The sequence below is a fragment of the Azolla caroliniana genome, unplaced genomic scaffold (genome assembly GCF_043228905.1).
Source record: "Azolla caroliniana isolate FFs.n. ecotype wild unplaced genomic scaffold, voAzoCaro1.0.p SCAF_1, whole genome shotgun sequence".
Classification (NCBI taxonomy): Eukaryota; Viridiplantae; Streptophyta; class Polypodiopsida; order Salviniales; family Salviniaceae; genus Azolla; species Azolla caroliniana.
Window position 1 is genome coordinate 28,908,281 of NW_028230436.1, and position 23,919 is coordinate 28,932,199.

Sequence of the window (23,919 nt, forward strand, 5' to 3'; positions counted from 1 at the left end):
CTTTATCTATGCTTCTCAATGTGTTCATCTTATAAATTGCTCATAGTTAGACCTTCAACAAAAGTTAGATATTTTCAATAGTTAATTCTCTCCTTGTGAGACTTGGTCAAGATTTTGGTGTGAACTAGAATTGCTCAAACTTCATATCCAATGAAAAACTCCAATTTACGTAAGTGACGATTCCCTATCGTTATTTTGATCTACTACAAACTAGACTCGTTCAAACTTTATATCTGATGAAGGCTCAAGTTTTGTTAGAGTTAAAGAAAAGATTCCCTATGATTATTTCAATCTCTGAAATTATGGACAACAATATATTTGTCCTTGATGATGGTTCAACCACCAAGATTGTTCACCCACGAAGATTGTGCTATAATTTCACTCTATTGTCAGATACTCCCCTTTTTTACCATTATTTAACAAACCCTTCCATTACCAGTCCTTTTCAATATCTCTCCTTGTGTTGCAATAGTTTTTGCTTTGAATTTCTCTCTATCTAAATAAATACCTGCTAAGATGTTGGAGTAACTACCCCCTTGTTTCTCCAAATAGCTGATACAACCGTCTCAACTATCACACCCCTATTGACCCTCCTGCCTCTCCCTAACTCCAATATAGGAAACACGTAAATTAAATTAGCCACTTTCCACATACTTGTTACATATGAAATATCGACCTCAGCTTACAAGCCCATCTCCATTATAGCCTCCCTCTCCTTAAACCCAATCTCAAAAACATGTAACAAAATTAGCTACTTGGCCGTGACCATTCCATATACAAAAAATATGTATGTGCCATAAATATACATCCACTCCCTCTAGCATGTCAAAGAAAACTTTTACATGATTGCTATCTAGATCTAATTAAAGTAACTTCACATTCAGATTTCACCTACATGCCATGCTATATGCTATATTACACATTCATACTAATTAACTTCACATTCAGATTTCACCTACATGCCATGCTATATGCTATATTATACATTCATACAAATCTCCTTGGCACTCTTGACTTCACAAATTTCTCTCATGAGGCTCAAGCCATGGGAACCCTAGAAAGTCAAAAATCTCTCTTTCGCTTTTACATGGCACTGAGATACTCCTGTCTTTGGCCTGAAATATCCAGAAACAATTTATTTGTTTTGACAATCTACAACTACATTTTCTGTTTTGCAAATGGAAATGCCATTGTACTTGTTATTGAAAGTAGATCTAGATTTATCTCCAGGCATAGAAGTGTAGTAAATGAACCTTTCATTGTCTGATACTAGCTGGAGAAGATCTCATTTATGCTTTTGGTAATATTTATAATTAAGCACTTAATATTTTGAGCTTAATGGGCTGAAACTTTCTTTGCCTTCAAAAGATCTCCAGCATGGGCTGATTAATGATGGTGGGGTCTCTGAAGCAAGGCAAGCACCCGTCAACGTCAGGTAATAATAGCCTTCATATGTCGATGACAGGGGTGACAAGATTATGGTACTATAGGATATGACCTATCTACAAGATATATTATTATTGCTTGATCTATCGTAACCCCCAATGTTGCATCAAGAGCCCACTTTTCGAGATTATGGTACTACAGGATATGACCTATCTACAAGATATATTATTATTGCTTGATCTATCGTAACCCCCAATGTTGCATCAAGAGCCCACTTTTGAAGTCCTTAATTGACTTATAGCATTAGCAATGCAGCTAAAGAAGGTTTTGTTGGTTCTTTGTGTTGGGATTGAAAGTTCTTCAACAACTCTCTCTGTCTCTCTCTGTCTCACAATAAGAGACCCAAGCACATTCTGTCTTCACATTCAATTGCCTGAAAGGCATTGGTATCTCCTTATTTCATAGAAAATAGCACAATGGCAAATAGTATTCCTTTAATTCACCCCCCCAATAACACAATTGGTGATCTTCTCTTCCATTAATCTTAGTGCATATCTAAGAGGTCATGAGGTGCACTATCAAACTACCTTGTGTATTAGATCGATGTCAATCCATGTGAGAATGCCTGATCATAAATCCATCCTACAACATGTGTAAACAAAGGGCCTTATAGTGGGCCATCTTCCTACCACAACCCATCATGGAGCTGATTCTGGTTCTTTTATTATCCAATCTAATGATCGGTTAGGATTACTCTAATTCTTCTCCATTCTGATCACATCAGGTGTGGACAATCCATGTTATATTGGAATGGGTTGGTTAGTGCACTCATATTTCTCACATATGATTGGGGCCATTCTTGCATTTCTCAATAGTGTCGATCTTGAAAGAATGCACAACATTATCACTTCCTCTTGATTAAGATCAAGCTCACCTCCAGCCCCTCTCAATTTAGACCCTCAATCTCTCTTCCAACTCTACACTGCATCTCAAGTCTTGCCTCTTTTCTGGAAGGTCTACGTTCAAACCTAAATAGTGTTCACCCTCTGTAATTTCTAGAACCCATACTATGTACTGCTCAAAAGTAGAGGAGTACGTTATTTTCCAAATGAAGATTAGGATAGGGGAGGGGTAAAAACTGGAGATTGGTAACTAAAAGGATAGCTGTGGTGTAAATGAGTAACTAGGACCATTTTCTAGGACATTGGGATTTAAGATTGAACTATACACTAAAATTATTCATCAGGTTTGCAAGAAACAAAAATTAAAATTAAAGAGGGGCATTGCTCCTATCCCTAGTTCTAGTAACTCTTCATGTATATATGAGGTCAATTTCTAGAAGTTTCCAGGTTCTTGAGGGACCTCACATTCACAACAGATATGAAAGAAATTGAAATCAATTTCTCACCTTATTTCCATGAGAGTCTCTTGTTATAGGATACAACCCAGTATCATCAAGTCTGTAACCCTTGTGGTCTGCCAGCAATCTCAATCTGCAAAAAGTGAGAAGATATTTATTTGTCTAAAGTTCCTGTGGTAAACAGAACAAAAATGAAAAAGATTTCCCACTCTTCAGACAGATTAGGAACAAACCTTCTATTCAATACGTCATTTCCAGTCCAGGCGATCAATCCAAAAGGGTACATTTCAATAGAATATACCTGTCAGACCATGTCCACATTTTACATAAAATAATAGTTCAAAACCTGCTCATCATCCCGATCCTGATATAATGTGAAAAAGAATCTAGCAAGAATCTATCATTATATCACAATGAAGTGAAGAAATACAAAAAAAGACCCTATTAATTTCGACATGCCATTTATATCATGAACCAAAAACTTTCAAATATGGATAGACTAGAAGAGTTTGTGATGCACCTTGCCAGTTTTACACAAACTATCATTCAAATATGAAGAGTTTTCATAATTTCTAAGCAAAGTGTTATGAAAAAAATCAAGTCCCTAGAAAACTTAAATAACAGATTTTGCTCCATCTCCAAGGAATCATAACTCCCCAAGAGGTAGTTGCCAACAAGACATGCTGTTTACCTTGAATATCAGCTCTCCCAAAAATAACCCGAAATGTCATGGACAGTATATCAATTGGAGACTTCCGGTTATTCTCCACAACCATTCATGCGCTGGAAAGACCGTTTCCTATTCGCCTCCAATCCATGATCAAACAGAAGAGAGAGAGGGGAACCAACCTACTCGATTATATCACTTGAATAAATACAATAAAAAATTCTCTATGGATTCTGGGGGATGAATTCCCTCTGCTAAATGGCACAAACATGTCCCAATCGTACATATTATATGAAATGTATGATTGATAAGAGGTAGGGAGATTCAGAATATATCCAATGATTTGTGTCATTAGTATGTCAAAAAGAGATTTGCATTCACAATATAAATCTCATGGAAAATCTGTGAGTGCAAGACAGTATCACAAAGATGTGTGATGTAGTCAAGATTTCATAAGATCTAGTAAACAGACATAATTATTTCATTTTGTTGACCCAAAGTACCATCATCATTCAAAAGACACTAAATTATTCATATGATTAAGTGGATGTCCTGAACCCAAATACCACACAATATGAAAGAAACTGTTAAAAGGACGAGGATAATATACCTTAAAGTCAATACGATGCCGCAGCTCCCTACCAGGATATTTGCAAAGGCCATAGTATGTATCGACACCTGAATCAGTACCCTGTTATATTGCAAACAGTATGTAATGTTATCATTAAGCACATGATGTTGATATCATGTAGTTTGTTTTTCTCCACTGCATGTAGTTCTAGCTCTTTTAAGAGAAAACAGGTCAAGACATTATTTAATCCTCGCTAAGAAAGTAGTAAACAATATCCACATGAATACATTTAACATCTGCAAGCTGTTGTCATAAACTAATCATCATCAAGAAAATCAATCGCATCTGCTACAAAAGCAGCAGTAATACCTCTAGCAATGGTAGGCACCATGATCACCAGCACAAAGTTGCATTTATCTAGGAAAAGAAATAACAATACTGAAGAACAGTTCTCATGAAGGCCCGAATTAGCCGGCTACAAATGCTGAAAAGAGAACTGAAGCTGGTAGCCAATCAATTTCAGCATGGATCACAAGTCTTCATTGGTCTGACTTGTCAGATTAGTGTTTGAATAAAGTTTTTAGCAATTCAAAACAGCAGTAATTACCGAGAACATAGTTTTCAATGAGTACAGCCAAGATCATATATAGTTTTCCAAGATGAAGATAATGTTCACAAGTTGCTTGATATTGTTTACATAACCATATTAAAATGGCAAACAAGTTGATAGCATGTCAGAGTAGCATATACACTCATTGTTAATACATAACATTGGAATATTAAAGTTAGGCCCTGTTCTAGATAAATATATGATATTCATGAAGGTAAAAATGCACACGATTATATATGTATACCTCTATGCTATTGGTAGCAGAAACCAGTAAGTCTTCAGTCAAAAAGTCTATTTTTTTCAATGCTACTATTAGTTTCACCAAGAATCCACTGTGACTGCAAAACACAACAAAAATTCATAAGCAGTGCTCCAGTAGGAAACACATCTTTAATTTTATCAATATTTGGGCTAAGTATTTATGGAGGTTCTACGAGAGGCAGCCAACAAAACAGAGGTGCAGACTATAGTTCAGAGGCTATTCAACACTTCCAAGCCAGCCTGGGTAGCTTAGGAAAGAGCAGGCATGAGCTTAACACAGAATTAGTTGAATAATTATATTAAACATATATAACAATATACAACAAAAAAAGAATAATTAAATCTACACAACAGAACTAGTTGAACAGTTAAATCTACTACAATATACAATAAATAAATAAATTAAGGTGTTACGGAAGTATGAATATTAGACCAGCATTTCCGAAACATTGGAGTTTCATAAAACGTATGTTACAATTTTGAGGATGCTTATTTTCTTACCATGCTCGAAAATCATCAGTGTCATTGCAGATAACGAAAATCCAGACACATTTTATGGGTTAGAGCATCTTTTTCAAGAAATTTGATAAATACCATGAGCCCCAGCAAGTTTGGGGTCAATACATAACATATTCTTAGGATAAGAATAAAAGCATTGTTGTTGAATAACTTTATTTCCTTTCTCAATATTGGGTTTCCACCAGTACTTATCCAAATGTCAAATTATTTCCACTGGACATGTATGTTCGAGACTAGTGTATAAATAAGTAAGCATGTATAAATAAATACATGATCACTAGTTGCATTACTCAATTAAGCTAAGGTTAAATCAAGCGCACTTCTTCTCATGCATGAACAGAACAAAAAATGGAGACCATTCTATAATGTTTTTAACTTGAAGTGTTTAACTTAATAGTATGCATCTTGGGAACATAAATTTCGACTGCTAATGGGCAAACTCCATACCATGTGCACTTTTTAAGAGATTTCAATTGGACATCCAAACAACTTGCAGTATGTTGTGATTAAGACCTTACAATACTATAACTACAAAGAAAGAAATAAAAAGCACTTCATAACCGGACCGTAGAAGGATCCATCACCTCGATCCATCAAGATGCGTGATTATAAAATCCATGTCACTGCAAAGTAATTTTCCCCGCCTATAAGAACCTCCGCAAAGCACAAGCATCTTCCAATCCAAGAAAAAGTAAAATGAGATAATGAAGTAGATTGAAGGGAACAAATCACTAAGTAAATTTCCTCCACACCTTATCATTGTTTTCCACAACAATGCTCCAAAAATGACAACATTTTTCTTATACCTTAGCATTTTTTTATAAGACTTACAGATGGTTTGATCTCCTCAGCAACTCTTTTCACAAGTGTCTCCATCTCCTTGACCTTGAAAATAATACATAAAATGGTTAGAACTTATCCCTATCACCAGAACAATTTTTAACAGAACCACACAGCAGATGTCACCTCGTGACGAGGAATTTTTACATTCAAGTCATCATAAAATTGCAACCCTACTCTCTGAGATGCAGTGAGTAAACATTCATCCTTAAGATCATTTAAGTTTCTATGACCCTTTTCATAGAATCGTTGTGCTGTGGCAGGACCAACACCCCAAATAGATGAGAAAAGGATCAACGTCCGAATCTGCATATACAGTATTGTTTTTACATAAGTATCTAAGGAGAACAAATGCCTTGAGGTAAATAAGTAAAGAAATAACCAGATAATTTATAAGCTAAAGATGTGTTGAACATTAATAACCTTCTCATCATTTTTGAAGCTCTCCAACTTTGATAATTTCCCCGTAATCAATATTTCCTCAATCTGCAGACAGAGACAAAGACTATGTATAACGTGTCTGAATACACGTTTTATTACCTTAACCATTGTAACCTACGAACATTGGCAATAACAGAGGTAACATAATTGTTTATCATTTTTAATAGAACATTGAGGTTATTTTAAAGAGGGAAATGTTCACAGAAGTATCTATTCTTATAGCCCTAAATGTATATAGTCTTTTAACATGCAAAATTGGACTTCTACATATTTTCAAAAAATTAATTTCAGAATATAATGAACAATCACATTTTCTTGCATGGATTTCCCAATCGTTGGTAACCCCTTCACTTGATCAATGTGTTCTATTTTGAACGGTAACTTCTCAAGCACAGAAATGGCTTTGTGGTAGCTGAAAGACCTTCTATCATCTCCCATTGCTATTCTGCATCAGAACCATTTATTCTGGATAAGGATGTACTAGAAACAAAAAACAAAATGAGGAAAAAAAACAGAAACTCTCTATTGTGCTCTGCAAGACCTCTTCTACTTACCATTCTTATAGATATCCCGTAGCTCAGCAAATGGTTCAGTTATTTGCTGATTTACATTCGGTGGGATGTATTCACAAGAGGGCTACAAGTTTATTAGAATGTCAAAACCATAACAAGTACAGACAATCAAAGCAAAAGCTTAACCATATAACTATGTTTATGTTGTGTTGTGGGTGCGTCCATGTACATACCGATCCAGACTCCTTCACCGAGGATAGATTCCATGATTCAGAATCATCTCTTCCTCCACTCAAAGTTTTATGATCTGCCATTGAGATAAATTTTCTTCATTTCATGCCAAATGCCATGCATTTTTTGAAGCTTCCTAAGTTGCAATGTATCAAACGTACTTTTCAATATACCCATGTTCAATTTGTTCTTAATTCATAGAATATTATATGCACACACCTATTTCCTCCAGCTTCCCAGTAACATGTGCATTCATGTTGACATCACTTTGTTGTTGCAAACCTTGAATGCATTGGTTTATAGGTTCAGTCCTTAGCTCATAAGACTTCGATGGTAGCAAATGACCTTGCTTCAGGCAGTCTTGAATCCATTCGTAACGGAGAACTTTCTGTAACATTTGTTTTTCACATACTATTATTGTCTACTTCTCCACCTCTAAAAGTACTGCTACACAGGGATCTAGGAGGATTTCATGGAAAATCAGACACATTGCACATCTATAGTTTGCCAATGTAGAGATAAGTAAGTAGCAACCTCAATCTTTCAAAGGTAAAAGGATCAATAACAAAAGCTGCCCTTGATCATTTGATGCTAAAACCTCGCTTGGTGTGCATAACTCCCATTTTTCCCTTATAAATCGTACATACTAAGCACAATGCCAATCTTTTGACAAATCAGTGATGATGGCACAAAACTCTCTCCTTTCAAGTTCGAAATTATGTTATTGGTATGATTCATAATATCATCCTTCTGCAGGAGGTCAACTGTAACCTTTGGAATTAAAAGTAACATATACATGTACCATACCTAGAACTGCTAGGTCAAATATGACCTTTTGGACCAAAACAAAATGTGCATGTGCAACTGATGCTAGATGCTTGGAAGATTTTTAACTGATAAGCATTACAACTATTGGGATTCCACAATGTGTCCAAAGACAGACTGGGATAAACTGTGTATAGGAACATTATGTCCTCATCAAAATGTGGGTTTGCAAATCAAATGTGATCAACAACAGAGCAATGAGTTGTGTAAGAAATCATGAGTCTAATCTTTACGACACATCAAAAAAAGAATAACAATAACATTTCGACCATAAACCCTTCTTAACAAAAGATCTTAGGCCATTACCAAACGATATTTTTTCAACTTTTGCAATGTAACTCTCTCTTGTAGCTTTCCCGTATCGAGAACAAATATGTGGGTGACATCATGTGAGAGGTGATCCTCTAACCTTCCACCAAATTGCTTCATTTTATCACTCCATATCTGGATGAGAAAAGAAAAGAATTTTACGTAAAAACCGACACAAACAAAACAGAACATTATGTAGTTTAAACCAAAGGGTTTTCAAATTTTCATCAGACTATCAGAAGAAGAATAAGAAGAAGAAGATGGTGATGGTGATGGTGATGGTGACTGTGGCAAATTTTCTTTTCATACAAGAGAAAGAGAGCAGACCTTAAGGCGACGTGGCTGGATTCCTGACTCGATGAAATAAGCTCTAACTCCTCTGAAGAGAGAGATGGACTCCTCGGATGAAGAAGAAGAAGAGGAGGAAGAAACCATCTTCTTTCTGGTTATCTGCGGATATGCGTCATCCCCCTTTCGTTCATGGCTTCCTTCCATTCTCGCATGCTGCCAGTGCTGCCATGTGTCGTTCAGTCAGCGCGTCTCCGCTCAGTCGGATGGAATACGTACATAGAAGAAGAAGAAGAAGAAGCGCATTTCTAAATTCTGTTCTACTTTGTATGATGTATCATGGACCACTTCTCTCGTCTCATGAGTCATGGGCCAAGTTTTAGTCTTAGAAGACGTTAATATATCTTTCTTTCTTTCACGTGGTGGTGGAGGGGGTGAGATGGGGCGTATGAAGTAAGTGCATGTGATATGATGCAGTCGATCATTAAAGAATGGCAATGATGCTTCTTGGGCAGACATGTGCTTTACTAGTGTCGTTGTGGCCACAAGCGACATTAAGGAGCTGATGCAAATTTAGACCCGTTTTGGGTGCTAGATTCTCGTGTTAGAACAGATCAAATGAATGAAAAATGTCAATCACCTTAAACTTCCACGATGTGCAATTCATTATATCAACCTCACCCCCTAAAAGCAATGACGTATGGCCCATCAATGGATCCAGGACCGCTTACAATGATGTCACCTACTCCACTTGGCCGAGCATATTGCAATCATTCTCTCTGTTGTAGTTCTTATGTCTACTTGTATCTCATCTTGTAACTCTTGTTGTTGAACAAGTGCATAACCAACATTGCTTGACTGCGATGTTTTAACTTCACCGTGGAATGGAACATACACAATCATACCACATGACAAACAAATATAGTATGGAAGCAACGTCATAATGCTATGGTAGAGCACACGTACATATACACAATTACACATTTACGATAGCAACAAATATAGATGTAGGAGTGCCTCAAAGTGATTCAACAACCTTAAATCTCTCAACTAGGACTGCGAAGCCCAACAACGAACACAACTAATGCATTTTCTACTCGGCTACCCACTCGGGTTGAGTACAATAAAATGGAACAGAATGGACACCAAGTGGCGATTGACATGTCGGTTAGCATATTGAGGTTTCGGAGTAGCTATCACCGGAAATTCTAGTGCTTTTTCTAAGGGAAGGCAGCTCTAGGTGGTCACTAGTTATCACTCGATTTTGGGTTCCGGGGGTGCGTATGTATGCATGTGTTGTGTGTATATATACATATATGTCTATCTATGTACATATGTATGTACATGTATGTATGTGCATGCATTCGTGTAAATATGTACATATGTATATCATATATGCATGTGACATGCATATGAACCATACGCACCATAAGTGCATTCGTATTCGCGAATAATTCAATCATTCGCGAAAGAAAAACACCATCAACGAATGATAAATATCATACTTTTGGATTAACTATTTATTATGAGGTAGATAAGCCTAAAAATGAAAACAAAAAACAAAAAAAAAAAACATTAAAAAAATGGGAAAAAAACAAAAAAAAAAACACAAGAATGTTTGGATAACATTCTCATTCGTTTTCCAACGTAGGAAAACGAATGTTATACTAGAGGAACACGAATTTTACGTACTATGTGCATGTCTATGTATGTATGTACTGTTGTACATATGTATATATGTATGTACATAGGTATGCAGAATTAGGGTTTTGGAAAAGAAATACCCATCCATTCACAAAACACTGTCTTTTACCTGCTGCAGTCTTTTCCTCTGTCTCTGTGCGCGTTTTGCTAGGTTTCCTATCTCTGTTGCCTCTGTGCTCGGTTTAGGGTTTCATCTGTAGCCCTGTGTCTGTGCTCGGTTTAGGGTTTCATCTTCATCGCCGTCTCTGCCGCCGCCGCCGCCGGAATAAGGGAAGATGCCGCCGAAGCTAGATCCGTCGCAGGTGGTGGAGGTGTACGTGCGCGTGACAGGCGGAGAGGTGGGCGCGGCGTCTTCATTGGCGCCGAAGATCGGGCCGCTGGGCCTCTCCCCGAAGAAGATCGGGGAGGACATCGCGAAGGAGACGGCGAGGGACTGGAAGGGCCTCCGCGTGACGGTGAAGCTGACGGTGCAGAACAGGCAGGCCAAGGTGGCCGTCGTCCCCAGTGCCGCCGCCCTCGTCATCAAGGCCCTCAAAGAACCCGAGCGAGACAGGAAGAAGACCAAGAATATAAAGCACAATGGCAACATCTCCATCGACGACGTCGTCGAGATCGCTCGCGTCATGAGGCCCCGCTCCATGGCCAAACAACTCTCCGGCACCGTCAAGGAGATCCTCGGCACCTGCGTCTCCGTTGGCTGTACCGTCGATGGTAAAGACCCCAAAGATTTGCAGTGTGAGATTGACGACGGAGACGTAGACATCCCTGAAAACTGACTACTCTTCAGATCCTACCAATTTTTGTTTTCTTATTTTTCTTGTCTCGCAGAATCAAACCAGGTTAGGATTACGTTGTCAGAAAACTGTTTTTTTTTTTTCTCTTCTTTTCTTTTCTTGTTCTTCATTCTTGACCCCACTGGTCAGAGGTGTTATAGACGTGTATCTCTTCTTCAAAGCTACATTCCCCGCTCTATGTTCCGTATGGGAATTCCTTCTCATGATTCTAATCGCAGCAGAGGTTTCTTGTTCATGTTCTTATCTTTTGTCTTTACAAAACGTGTTTTTGATACTATTGAGTTGTTCATTTGTTGGTGCATTTGATTGGAGGTGTTGAATTTTTCATCTTCCAAGTATAGAGGAAGATCTACAATTCATACTGTTATTTATGATCATGTCTGCGAAAGCAATGCTATAGGCCATCATTGTCACTGTCAATGCTATTTTCTTTTGCATTATGTTGTAATTTTACATCAGACATTCGTATCTTTGATTCCACCCTACTCTGCATGCTACTTTGTTTTGCATTATGTTGGCTATGTTGCAATTCGACATATCAGTTGTGAGAGCTATACAGCAAACATATATTTTGATCTCAACTACATGGACACTATGTCTTTTCCATCAGTTGTGTATATTGCAATTCTACATATACATAATGGGCCATGGGGGTTCAATATTTTGTGTTGTTCCAACAGTGACATGGATGCCACACCTCATACTGTTGGATTTTGTCTTTACTACTCAAAGCCTTATGAGCGTGTTTGAAACTGAGGCTTAGTTGATCGTTAAATTTGCCCTATGGCAGAAGTTGACCAATTTACTGCAATGTACTATGATGCTCTCGGCAAACTCCAGAATGTGTCACTAAGTTTTATTTGTTTGCATTAAATTGCACCTGATTGATCACTTCCATAGGTTGGGCCTTATATCGCGTAACACAGGCTTCACATAAATAGAAGGCGCCAACAAAAAAATCTGATGTAACCTAAAATCATCACTTAATTTAGGTGTACGATGGAAAGTGATGAACACTATGTAACCTCCTAAGTCCTATCTACTGTGGAAAACAGCGACAAAATTTGTGGCTACTGTACAAGCTTGGATTAGTAGTGGGGAGGTAACAGCAGCAGTAGTATACCAAACAGTAGTGCATTTTATAAAAAAAATAAATTTAAAGGGCATCGTTTGTTTGTGGTGCATTCCAATTCCTGACACCCCTGCCCTGGTTTCAATCCACAACCTTTTTGATTGTGGACTGGCAAAACCCAGCCAGATTTTGTTCTGGCAGGTAGAAATGGGTTAACCTTCCGTCCTGCTGTCTAAATCTGTAGGCAGGCAAGAGGCAATCTCGCAAATTGAAACATCTTAGTAGCTGGAGGAATAAAAAGCAAAAGTGATTCCCCTAGTAACGGCTAGTGAAATGGGAATACCGTAAACCGTGAAATGAGAGCTTTGTGGAACAAGCCTGAAAATAACAAAAATGGGCAAGAGCGTCGTTTACTTCCACCATTTTTGTGTCTTCCTTGTATAGCATTACCAGAATTTGTAAAACAGTATTGATTACAAATGTACAAAAATCAATAACAGTTTTGCCAACTAACACAAAATTTAGCTTTCAAGCATTGTGGATTAGGTTTTGTGGATTTGTAATTCGAATGAGAACAAGCCTGAAAATAACAAAAATGGGCAAGAGCGTCGTTTGCTTCCATCGTCTTTGTGCGTCTTCCTTGCGTATAACATTTACCGGAATTTGTAAAACAATATTGTTTACAAATGTACAACAATAACAGTTTCGCCAACTAGAGCCAAAGTTTAGCCAACTAACAAAAAAATTAGCTTTGGAGAGTCGTGGATTAGTTTTTGTGGATTTTCAATTCAAGTCAAAACATCGTGAACATGATTTCAATGATATACAACAAATCATCCTCAAATAGAGGGACAAAATTGGACATGTTACACACTACTCCAAACACTAGTGAATTCTATGTTCATAAGTTCAACAAAGAAAAATATAGGAAATCATTATATATGTTTACAAGTGTGCAAAATCAGTAAAAAGTTTATTGCCAACCAAAGCACAAAATTTAGCTCTAGAGTCGAATGTTTGTGCTTTAATAAAAAGTTTATTGGCAACCAAATCACAGAATTTAGCTCTAGATTCAAATGTATGTGGGTCAATTTATTTGCTCATGAGTTGCTCATGTTGCCCACATCAGAACAATGTGAAATGGACAAAATTGGACATGTTAGTATACGACATAATGCTTATCATATGACTTCCCTTCCAAGAGTTCAACACTGATTCGAAACATGTTTGCATCCATATCATTATGATATATAGTTTTCAACCTTGATCACCGTATCATTGTTAAATTGGATAAGAAAAAACTCCTTAGTGCATAGTTAAATTTAACCAATGTACCCATAAAATGCTATATCCTGACCAATATAAGGTGCATCCATGAGTATTTGAAGGGCCACTAGTCCACTAATATAGCCATACAAATGAGTAGGTGGATGGATATCCAACTATTGACAATTGTTTTAAAAAAAAATTCAAAACCTTAATTATTTTGTGATCCAAGTCCAAAAACCTAAAAGTACAATTAATTCAAATGTAATGATATTGCGATTCATTGCAATCACAATTAGACAATATTTACCACCAACCAATTGACTACTTCAATAATTAAATGAATCACCAATCTTAAATCATATCAATTACAATGGTGAGGCAAACAAACATACAATTTATAACACTGAAAAGAGTTATGCCATGAAACAAAAACAAATTTTCAAGATACCAACCTCATTGTGAGTCGTGACTCGTAACTTGTAAGTAAAGTTTGCTCAACATAAGAAAGCTTGCCACTCTTCTAGCCTTAGTTTTATAACAATGCTTCACTTCTAGTAAATGAGCCTCTCTAACATAGAGATTCTAACATTAGACCAATATCACCATAACATAACATGTGAATGAAATGAAATGTCACCGAGAGTCAATAGATGATTACTCCCAATTTCATGTTAAATTTGATGTACAACAATGTCCCATGTATGCCATCTATGTGCCATTTCCAAGCTTCACATTACAAGCAAGATGCACCATAAGCTATATTTCGTTTCAACATTAACTCATCAATTGCATGCCTCCTTAGCATGTTTCATGATCATGAACATCGCTTCATGTTAACCCATGTGAATCTTCCTTGTGAAATTCTTTACCATGATACATATAACGCATTTCACGAAAACAACTTACAATCATGTTAACTAATGCATGCCAATGGCACCTTACCATGTACCTATATCATGCCTCCCGTGTGTAACTAAGATGTGTCAATACCTAAATGCCTCATTACCTTGTCAATGTGTGGTATCATACTTCCTTACCATGCTTTATTTTGTACACTTAGTTGACACACCTTATCTCATCTAACTTCCTCACTATGGTAGTTCAACGTTATTTGTATGTTAATATGTTGTGATTCACGTATTGAATTACTATGGCTCATAACACATACTCTCAATACAAAGATAACATGTATTCCCTTACATAAACACATGATATACATACATACAATGTTCTCTCTTATATAAATACATACATTGTATTCTTTTGTGTAAGAGCACACACAAAGAATTTATACGCCCAAGAAAGAGAAAATGAAGGACAAATACTCGCCCTTCTCATGCTCAACCATGAGGTGATTGGAGCCTTTGCAAGATGAGTTGACGGACCCGTCTTGGGAACGGCGCATCATGAATTAGTTGAACCATGACTTGAGAGACGATGAGTATATAGTTCTCGAAGAAGCGTGCGCATATTGCCACCAAAATCATTTTCTCTGCCGATACCCTTTTCTATGCAACACCGTTCCTCAGAAAGCAATATCGGATATAGCCTTGGCTCTGCAAAATGCCTCATTATTTTTGCCAAATTTTTGTATGCATATTGTATTTAATCTCGTTAGTGTCAATCATATTACCAAATATACTTTAAATATATGGAAGAAAAGGAAATAACGTAATGGAAACATTTTTGCATGTTGACCAAGTGTAAAATAAACTACTATTTTCTTATAAAATCATATGTATGTGTAATTTCTATTATGTCATATTTTTTCATGTGATCCATTGCTCTAAGAAGATGTTCACTTCATGTCTATGACAAAATCGTCAAACCCTTCCTATGCTCAGTAGAGAAATCACACATGCTGGGTTGGGTTATTGTTAATATTCACTATTGGTTCGCGTGGGTTTAGTTACATATGGTATTTGAACTTCTCAATACGTTTTATAACATAGAATGGTTTGTCAATATTTCGAAGATCTTGATCGTGTGACACTATTATGCTATCGTCTTCAACCAACCAAATCTTAATGAACACTATGATCACCCATACACAATTAGGGTTCAAACATAGAATGAATGCACACACAATTAGGGTTCAAACATAGAATGAATGCACTTATGGAGTCTAATGTTATTCAAACATAGAACTCCACAATCTTTAATATCATGGAAATATTTGGCTATAAAATATCGGGTCAACTTTCTTGGGAAATTTGCTATATTTTTCGTAGTGTCACCGACAGGGTCTTGTTTGGTGATTTAAAGGAAATGTTCGGAGGGCAATTCTGTAATTTCACAAAAATGATGTATGTTCGAAAGGAAAGAAAGAAGACGAAGACGACGACGACGAGGAAGAGGAGGAAGAAGAAAGACGAAGAAATAATGAAAAAACTGAATCCTTTAGTGAAGAAGAAGAAGCCTTTTTCTGCTTCTTCTTCTTCTTCTTCTGCAGCATCTCCAAGCTTCCATCGGAGCATGCGACCTTTGCTAGGAATTCTGAAGAAATCCAACGTATAGCGTGTGTATGTGCATTTATATACTAAAGCAGGTTGTTTTTGAAGCCTACTGTGCAGTAAAGATCGATGGGAAAGAGAAAACTCGCGCAACTTCTGGACTCGGAGGATGAGAATGACGAAGGACCCGTGTTATCTAAAGAGGACCAAGTTGGAGCGGAGGAAGAAGTGGGAGAAGAAGAAAAAGATGCAAAAGAAGGAGAAGAAGCCATGGTAGCTGTCAATGTTGCTGTTGGATCAGCAGGTGTTAATGAAGGAGAAAAGGAAAAAGAAAAAGAAGAAGTAGAAAAGGAAGAAGGTAATGTTGGTGATGGTGAAGAAGAAGAAGAAGAAGATGAAGAAGAAGAACCTGCGGGTGAACCCAAGCCTTTAGGTGATGTTATCAAACGCAGCGGAAGAGGGAAACTGGAGAAACTATACTATCAAGCGTTTGAACTGGATGGAAATCGCTATGAACTTGTGAGACATTTTATCGCCTATATTGTCATGCTCTTTGGAACAAATTTCTTTCAAGTAAATTGTGGTATGGTCTGGTTTTCAAGTCCTTCCCTAACGTTTAACCTTCAGTTATTATTTCCATGAAATTCTTGTTAATACATAAAGATGATTTGTTTTTCACACTCTTCAACAATACACTAACTGTGGTTAAGACCATTCAGATTAACTGTTTTTTTTTAACTCTTCAACTAAACATTGTTTGGTTTGGTTTTTTATGTCTCTTAAAGTTGAAATATCCTTTATTTCCTATTTCTAATGCTGTTATATGTTCACACAATAAAAATCAGTCAAAGATTAACCTTTTATACAGTTTTTAGGTGAATTGTGAATAAAACTCAAGCATTCATGCTTGACTTTTCAATGGCTACTAAATGAAATTCCGGTTAAAGCTAAAGTTTTAATGCTTCAAATTTGCAACAAATTACTGTCTTTTTCTCCATTCAAGCCTGCTTAACCTCTGTCTCTATTCTAGATTACCCTGTCTTTATGCAGGATGAAAGATTTGTAGCATGTTTATTGTGTTTTTCTGTGAAGTTTTATTTAAATCGTAATTTTTCATGCTCTTGAGCAATGTTTTTTCAAGTAAATGTTGTAATCTGGTTTTTGAGGCTCACAAAACTTGCTTAGTGCTCATTCAAGTTTATTTCACCTTCATTTCTATTCGTATATTTCTGGCCTTCTGCTGCTTGAAAGTTCATGAGATGCAAAACGGCCAGTTTCTAATCTGACTTTTCCACCTTAATAATTTAAAGCTTCACGCGATTTGAGCAGTATCCTTTCAAGTAAATCTAGTCTGGTCTGGATTTAAGCCTTCAAAGTTGCTTCCTTTTTTTAAATTACAGTATTTATTTTGCATTCAAGTGTCTTAATATCTATTCCTACTCCAGATTACCTCATATTTATGCTTCTTCAAAGCTATGAATATGCAATTTATTACGAAAAGCCAGTCTGTAAAGTAGTTCTACTGCTACTTGTTGAACTTTTAAGTAAATCTTAACTTTTCTTGCTCTTGAACTATGTCTTCTTCAAGGAAAGGCTTTCTATGCTAGTCTAAAGCTCGAACTTGTTACAGTTTTTGAATAAAAAGTCTTCGTTTTGATTTGTACAGTTATTCCATGAATTTTTAGCTGAAACTTTAATCGGTCATGCAATTGAATACTGTTATTTCAAGTAACTGTTGTCCAGTCTGGTTTTTAAATCTTCAAAGCTGGCCATCACTATTCCAGATTATCTTTTCTTGATTTGTTCTCTGCTCAAAACCTCCTGAGATTATAAGCCAGTATCTACCATGATTCCACAGTTCTTCAATTAACTTTTATAAAATGTCTTGGGCTTGAAGAATTATAAGCCAATCTGGTCTCGCCAACTATAAGGCTTCAAACTTGCCAGAGTTATTGCCACACACACACACACAGTCTCTCTCTCTCTCTCTGTCCGTTTCAAGTTCATTTATCTTCTATATTACTCCATATTACTTTGCCTGTATGCTTCTTGGAAGGTCTATAGAGTGGGGGTTGTTTATTACTCAAATTTCATATGCCTATGGATGTTCAAGGTCTTGATTTAGGTCATTTTCTTCTGTCCATAGTTTATTTATTAAAGTAAATCATACTTCCAAAATCTTAGTGTTTACCTAAAATCGTCACAGAGCTGAATTCTATTTTAGAGTTTGATATCTCTAGATTACTTGCTATCTGTATAACATAGTGGCTGTATAAAAATATGGATATTCATGTTTTTGATAAACAGAATCCTCATTGGAAAATGTTGTTACATTGAGAAACAGTTGTACATGGGATAGAATACATCCTTTCTTATTGTTTTAGATGGTTATTGCCTCATCTTAACCGTAAATTTGTCAGTGTTTGGAGTTCCAACTAAAGTGAAGAATATAAAATGAACTGACCTTATATTAGGAGTCCATCTTCGAGTTATCAAATGTACTCCATTGCTCTTTCCATGATAAATGTAACAAATCAATATGTTACCCTATATGACCCGCTTCACCGGAAGAACGTGCAGTAGCCACACGATTTATCCAACATTAAAATGAGAGTGTTTGAAATGATAGTTGTCAAATGAGTTTACAATCTACCTCTTGATGAAGACATTTATCTGAGACAAAAATTTAAGTGAGACATATGTCAATTCTCACTCCAGAATGTGCTCAACCAAGTCTAGCCAGCTTATGGATAATGATCATAGGGAGGGATGCGTATGTATGAACTTGAAACTTGTGTTTGCCGAAAGGATATTAAAAATGCCAGCATGTTTGCATTTAATCGGTAATTTATACTTTGTTAATTTCAATATCTTTCCATATCATGGGTTTAGTGTTGTCTTTATTGTCGTTGGTGTAAAGTTTCCATTTATAAATTAAACATTTTGCATAAAGTAATGGTGTATAACGTTATTGATGAATTCGTTTTATACTTTGATTTAACCAATGGTTTCATTATTTCTAGGAAGATTCTGTGCTTATCACTCCTGAAGAGAAAAATCAAAAGCCTTATGTTGCAATCATAAAGGTATGAGTTGTGCAAAGAATTAATTTCTTTACTTAGAACTCCTTCGTCACTTTTGTGTTTGGGGTTCTTCCCTCTGCTGTAGCTCTATGCAATCTTTATTTAAAAGTTTTCTAATGGATAATGTTAGCTGGGATGTATGCGTGATTTTGTGTTTAACCTACTTTAAGGTTAACCTGTTCTGACATTCTTTTCTTGACACTGAGAATTATTTAATATACTCATTATTTTCTATTCTCTAAAAAATATAATCTAAGTCATATAAGATGAAATATCAGTATCTACCGATTGCACCTTTTGTAAATTATTTTTAAGAAGCTGTTTTCTGCAAAATAAATTATCGATTAGGCTCTTTGCTTATGGAAGGGTTAATTTCAAAATGGTGGGCTGGAAGCTAAACTGCTAACGTTCAAACTAATTGTTGGGCATTCAAACTTATTATATTTGGCATGTGGATTAGATTTATTCTGGAACATGATTGCATGGGTTTCTTGGGTATACTTAGTTGAAAAGTTCGTTTAGTGTCTTTAGTACTAGGCTTTTGTAGTGCCATTTATCTGATAGAAACAAATATAACATGATGTTTGTCTGTCATTAACTTATGTGTAATCACAATTATCAAGATTGTATCGCTATTGGGATGCACTTCATATCAAATCTATATATGCATTGTCCTTATTTATTTCCTAATTATTATTTTCATTACCTTTTAGAAGTTTTGACTTTGGTTTAGACAGATCATTCTTTCTTGCATAATGCATTTTTGCTGTCCGAATTTCATGATGAAACCTGATATGCTGAATATTTATTGAGGATATTATTTGATTTGTAGCTTGATACAAGCTGAATATTTATTGAATACATTATATTTATAGATCTCTTTTGATTTGCATATTGGGTATCAATGTGATAATACTGGGTTGTGATCCTTTAACATTCCAGGGTGAAAAGCTGCAAACACCTTGTGGATCATGATCCCTCCTGTATTTATGAAGTTTTTTCTTTGTTGCATTCATAAATACTTCACATCTACTGAAATGCAGATGTAACATTGCTCATTTAACATAAAATTGACATGGATGTTGAAAACATGCATCATGAATTATATATTTACATTCAAAATGCCGGTTTATCATTAATTCCTATTTTTATATTCTGCGATGGAAAACTAATAATGGGAGCAATAAAGCTATATATGGTTATTTATCATTTGGTGTTATTTTTATTTTTATCATTTCGCGTTTCAGGAAATTAAACAATCAAAAGACGGGAGTATTGCAATCACAGGACAATGGTTTTACCGTCCAGAGGAGGCATTTAAAAAGGGTGGAGGTAGTTGGTGTTCTTCTGATTCACGTGAGTTGTTTTACAGCTTTCACCAAGATGAGGTAGCTGCTGAAACTGTAATGCACAAATGTGTGGTGCACTTCATACCCCCTCACAAACAGACTCCGGTTCGGTCAAAGCATCCTGGGTTTATTGTGCGGAAAGTTTATGACACCGTTGACAAAAAGCTTTGGAAACTAACAGACAAGGATTATAAAGATAGTAAACAATTAGAGCTTGACATGCTTGTACAGAAGACTAGAGATGCCCTTGGTGAGCTTCCTGATATTGATCCTGAAGAAGTTGTAGTTGACCAAGAAGAAACTGATAAGAGCAGAAGTCAGATTCGTAGAAGAACTATACTTCCTATTAACATCAACAAGGACGAAAATTCACCTGGGGATTTATCTGTAAAAGAATTCCCTGGAAGACCAGATACACCTGGCAGTTGTTTGGCACAATCAGAGGAGTACAAAACTCTAGTTAACTTCAACGTTCTCACTGGTAATAAGGCACGGGATAGATGGATGGAAAAGATTTTCACAGGTGTGAAATATGTTTGCAAAGTGAACTCAGAGAATGCTGAGAAGAATGTTGTAAAAGAGGAGACACTTTCTGCAGATACATTGCACACTGTCACAGAAGAGTCCGTTGGAACTCTAACCAATCATGGTAGCAACAATATGCCCAAGGCCTCAGAGGTGAAATTATTTATCATAACGATGTATTTGCTAGGTGATGGCATGGATTTGATCGTTATGTTTATAATACCTGTGCACAGGCTCAGTTTCATCTTAGTGGATAACACCATTTAAGATAACTAGGATAACTGTTCTGGTATAGTAGAATGGAGATATGTTAAAGCGAAGTGTTTGCTTCTGCAGATTAATGCTGATCTCGTTTGGCCTGACGATGCAGTTGCTGCAGTTACAGGGCTTGAGAAAGTAGCTTTTGATACATTAGGCTCTGATATGCACAAATATAACTTGAAGATGCGTCAGCTTGAATTCAATTTGAAGGTAGTCAATGATCTTCAAGAGTACACAAATTTGGATATTGTAAATCTTATATGTTGTATGATGTGCTCTTCTGGTGTTACAGAACAGTACAGTTCTTGCACAACGTCTTCTCAAGAAGGAATTGGATGCATCCAAAGTTCTGAATATGTCTCCAGCAGAGTTAAAGGTGTTATTATTTATTGCCCGAAGTTTAATATTCAAATACTATGGTATCTTTCTTGTTAGTTTTTGACCATAACCATGAATTTGTTAATAACAGGATGGCCTGACAGCTGAAGAGAAGAGTGCCCAGGAGCCAGAAGAGATAGAGACTATGCAGGTGGGTTGTGACTTGCAACCCGATTATAGGATTCGTTAGCTGCTTCATATATGAGATGTTGGTATAAGGTTGCTATCTTTGTAACAGATGGCAGATGTTCGATGTGCAATATGTGGCGAAAAGAAAGTTGGAGTAACGGACATTATACATGTGGGACATGGGGATAGATATCAGGTAAAGATGTTAGGACAAGAAGCTAAGATGAGAGCATACTGTTAGGAAACTGGAATGTATTATACTATATATTTGCTATGTATCTGACAATGACGTTCTGTCTTGTATCTTCTCAGTTGGAATGCTTGAAATGTGGAAATACATGGTATTCGTCAAGGGATTCTATATCCTCGTTGACAATTCAGACTGTCCACCCCAATCTGACAGTTGGTACAGCACCGTGGGCAACATCAAAATTTGAAGAGGTTGAGCGAGAGCTCACGAGCCCTAAGGATACCAAAAGAGTAGAAGCTTTAGAAAGTGGTGTAGCAACATCAGAGCAGCATGGTGATATTGGTAAGCAGTCCATTCCGGAAAGCCAAATCTAGAAATCTAAGCTTTTGAGCCCATCCTTAAATATATGTAGCCAGAATGAATGGTCCAGTTTGGGATCTGGAATGTATTTGCTAATTCTGTAAATATGTAACTTAGTGAACGATACACCAGTTCTGATAGGATAATAGTAGCATGTGTCATGTGTGTTGTAAATATCTTCCTGTTTTGGGCCTTTTGTTACACAAGGGGCATACATTTGTTTTTTGGTAGGACTTAAGGCGAACTGGTTTGTATATGTCTTTCTTCTAGAGTTTGAAATGAGCTTTTGACACCAAACTTCATTTTCAAATTTTTGTATGAGCATGAATACAATTCTTTGTTCTTTGCGTGAGATTTATCAAGTAAAATATTTATCAAGTAAAATTTACTTTTAAGTGAAATCTTTTCTCAATAGAATTATGAAGGAAGTCATATCTTGTTGCTGCAAAACATTTTAAGAACCAAAAAATGTGATTTAACCTTCTGCCTGATGTGCTTGGCATGTGGAATCTTCTGTGTTTTGAAATTTTCTAGTTATCCTTGTAATTATGTATCTTAACTTCCAAGATGACGTTGCTATAAATAGGAAATGGATGTATGTATTGCTGAGAACAAGGAATTTGATAGCCATATTCAAGTAAGGGTAAATATTCTTCCCAATGATCAGTTATGCAAATGATGGGAAATAATTGGGGTTGTGTATGGGATCTATGATATGGTAAATGGTGGCCAATATCCCATCATATGGTAAAGGCTGCAACAACATTGTCGTGTTGTGCTTGTAAATTTTAACTTTTTGACTTGTAGAAGAATATTTCAATTGGTTTCATTGTGCCCGTGAACAAAGTGCGTGTGGATAGAGCTTATAAACTTGTGGATAATGTATTGCAATAACAAGTTTGTAAAGTTGGGACCTGGCTGTGCTGAAATATGATGGCAGGTATGGGTGAGAAATATGAAAGCATGGAGGAAACACATGAAATGTAGTTTGTGGTGAAGAGGTCATTGCAACTAATAAAATGAAAATTGAGACTTTTTGAAGCAGCAAAAAAGTAGCCATGGTACATAAAGAAAGGGATCTATTAGGAGTTCATCCAACTTGAGAACATCATAGATGGAGGACAAAAGTAGTACTTGATAGTTGACTGGCAAATCTTACTTTTTAGACAATTTGCACTTGTCCATAATCTTTCCTTGTGGTCTTTCAGAATGAGCTGGAAAACCTATTCCTAGGAAGCATCCAAATAATGTACAATATCATGAAGGCACTTGTGAACAAATAATAATCACTAGGAAAGAGAGGTCATGTACATGTATATTGTATCTTGACATATGTTTACATAGAAGAGTTGAAAGTTGAACAATGGTACATCCGAGAAAGGGGGTGACAAGGTGAGTATGCATTAGTGTATAGTGGAGTAAAGATGAAACTAATGTTGTGACATGTCTTGTAACAATGTGAAAAAAGCACCACTCAAATGTAATGTCAAATGTTGTCTCACATTGTGCTTGGTAACACAATGGTGATGATG

At 36.3% G+C, this 23,919-nt stretch overlaps 2 protein-coding genes and 1 pseudogene across 5 annotated transcripts; 2 read left to right on the forward strand and 1 right to left on the reverse strand.

Annotated features, from left to right (window-relative positions):
* Positions 1-728: 728 nt before the first annotated feature.
* Positions 729-9,064, reverse strand: POL{LAMBDA} (DNA polymerase lambda (POLL)). 4 transcript variants are annotated; one of them, XM_087330117.1, is made up of 15 exons: positions 8,860-9,061; positions 8,530-8,667; positions 7,618-7,786; positions 7,401-7,474; positions 7,210-7,291; positions 6,965-7,095; positions 6,638-6,700; positions 6,341-6,520; positions 6,206-6,253; positions 5,959-6,047; positions 4,839-4,932; positions 4,024-4,104; positions 2,980-3,047; positions 2,795-2,879; positions 729-1,115 (listed from the first exon to the last, which is right to left on the reverse strand). In XM_087330117.1, the coding sequence occupies exons 1-15, from the start codon at positions 9,025-9,027 to the stop codon at positions 1,017-1,019; spliced, it is 1,569 nt and encodes a 522-aa protein (XP_087186243.1). In that variant the 5' UTR covers positions 9,028-9,061; the 3' UTR covers positions 729-1,016. The 4 variants fall into 4 exon arrangements, with proteins under 4 accessions (XP_087186243.1, XP_087186237.1, XP_087186252.1 ...); XM_087330111.1 differs by having other exon boundaries at positions 6,206-6,259; positions 8,860-9,059; XM_087330126.1 differs by lacking the exon at positions 2,980-3,047 and having other exon boundaries at positions 6,206-6,259; positions 8,860-9,062.
* Positions 9,065-10,742: 1,678 nt separating this feature from the next.
* Positions 10,743-11,559, forward strand: LOC147869500 (large ribosomal subunit protein uL11z pseudogene; annotated as a pseudogene).
* Positions 11,560-16,019: 4,460 nt separating this feature from the next.
* LOC147869501 (protein REPRESSOR OF VERNALIZATION 1-like) lies at positions 16,020-22,563 on the forward strand. The gene is made up of 8 exons (XM_087330156.1): positions 16,020-16,631; positions 19,136-19,198; positions 20,443-21,222; positions 21,406-21,540; positions 21,623-21,706; positions 21,800-21,859; positions 21,947-22,033; positions 22,150-22,563. The coding sequence occupies exons 1-8, from the start codon at positions 16,242-16,244 to the stop codon at positions 22,399-22,401; spliced, it is 1,851 nt and encodes a 616-aa protein (XP_087186282.1). The 5' UTR covers positions 16,020-16,241; the 3' UTR covers positions 22,402-22,563.
* Positions 22,564-23,919: the final 1,356 nt, after the last annotated feature.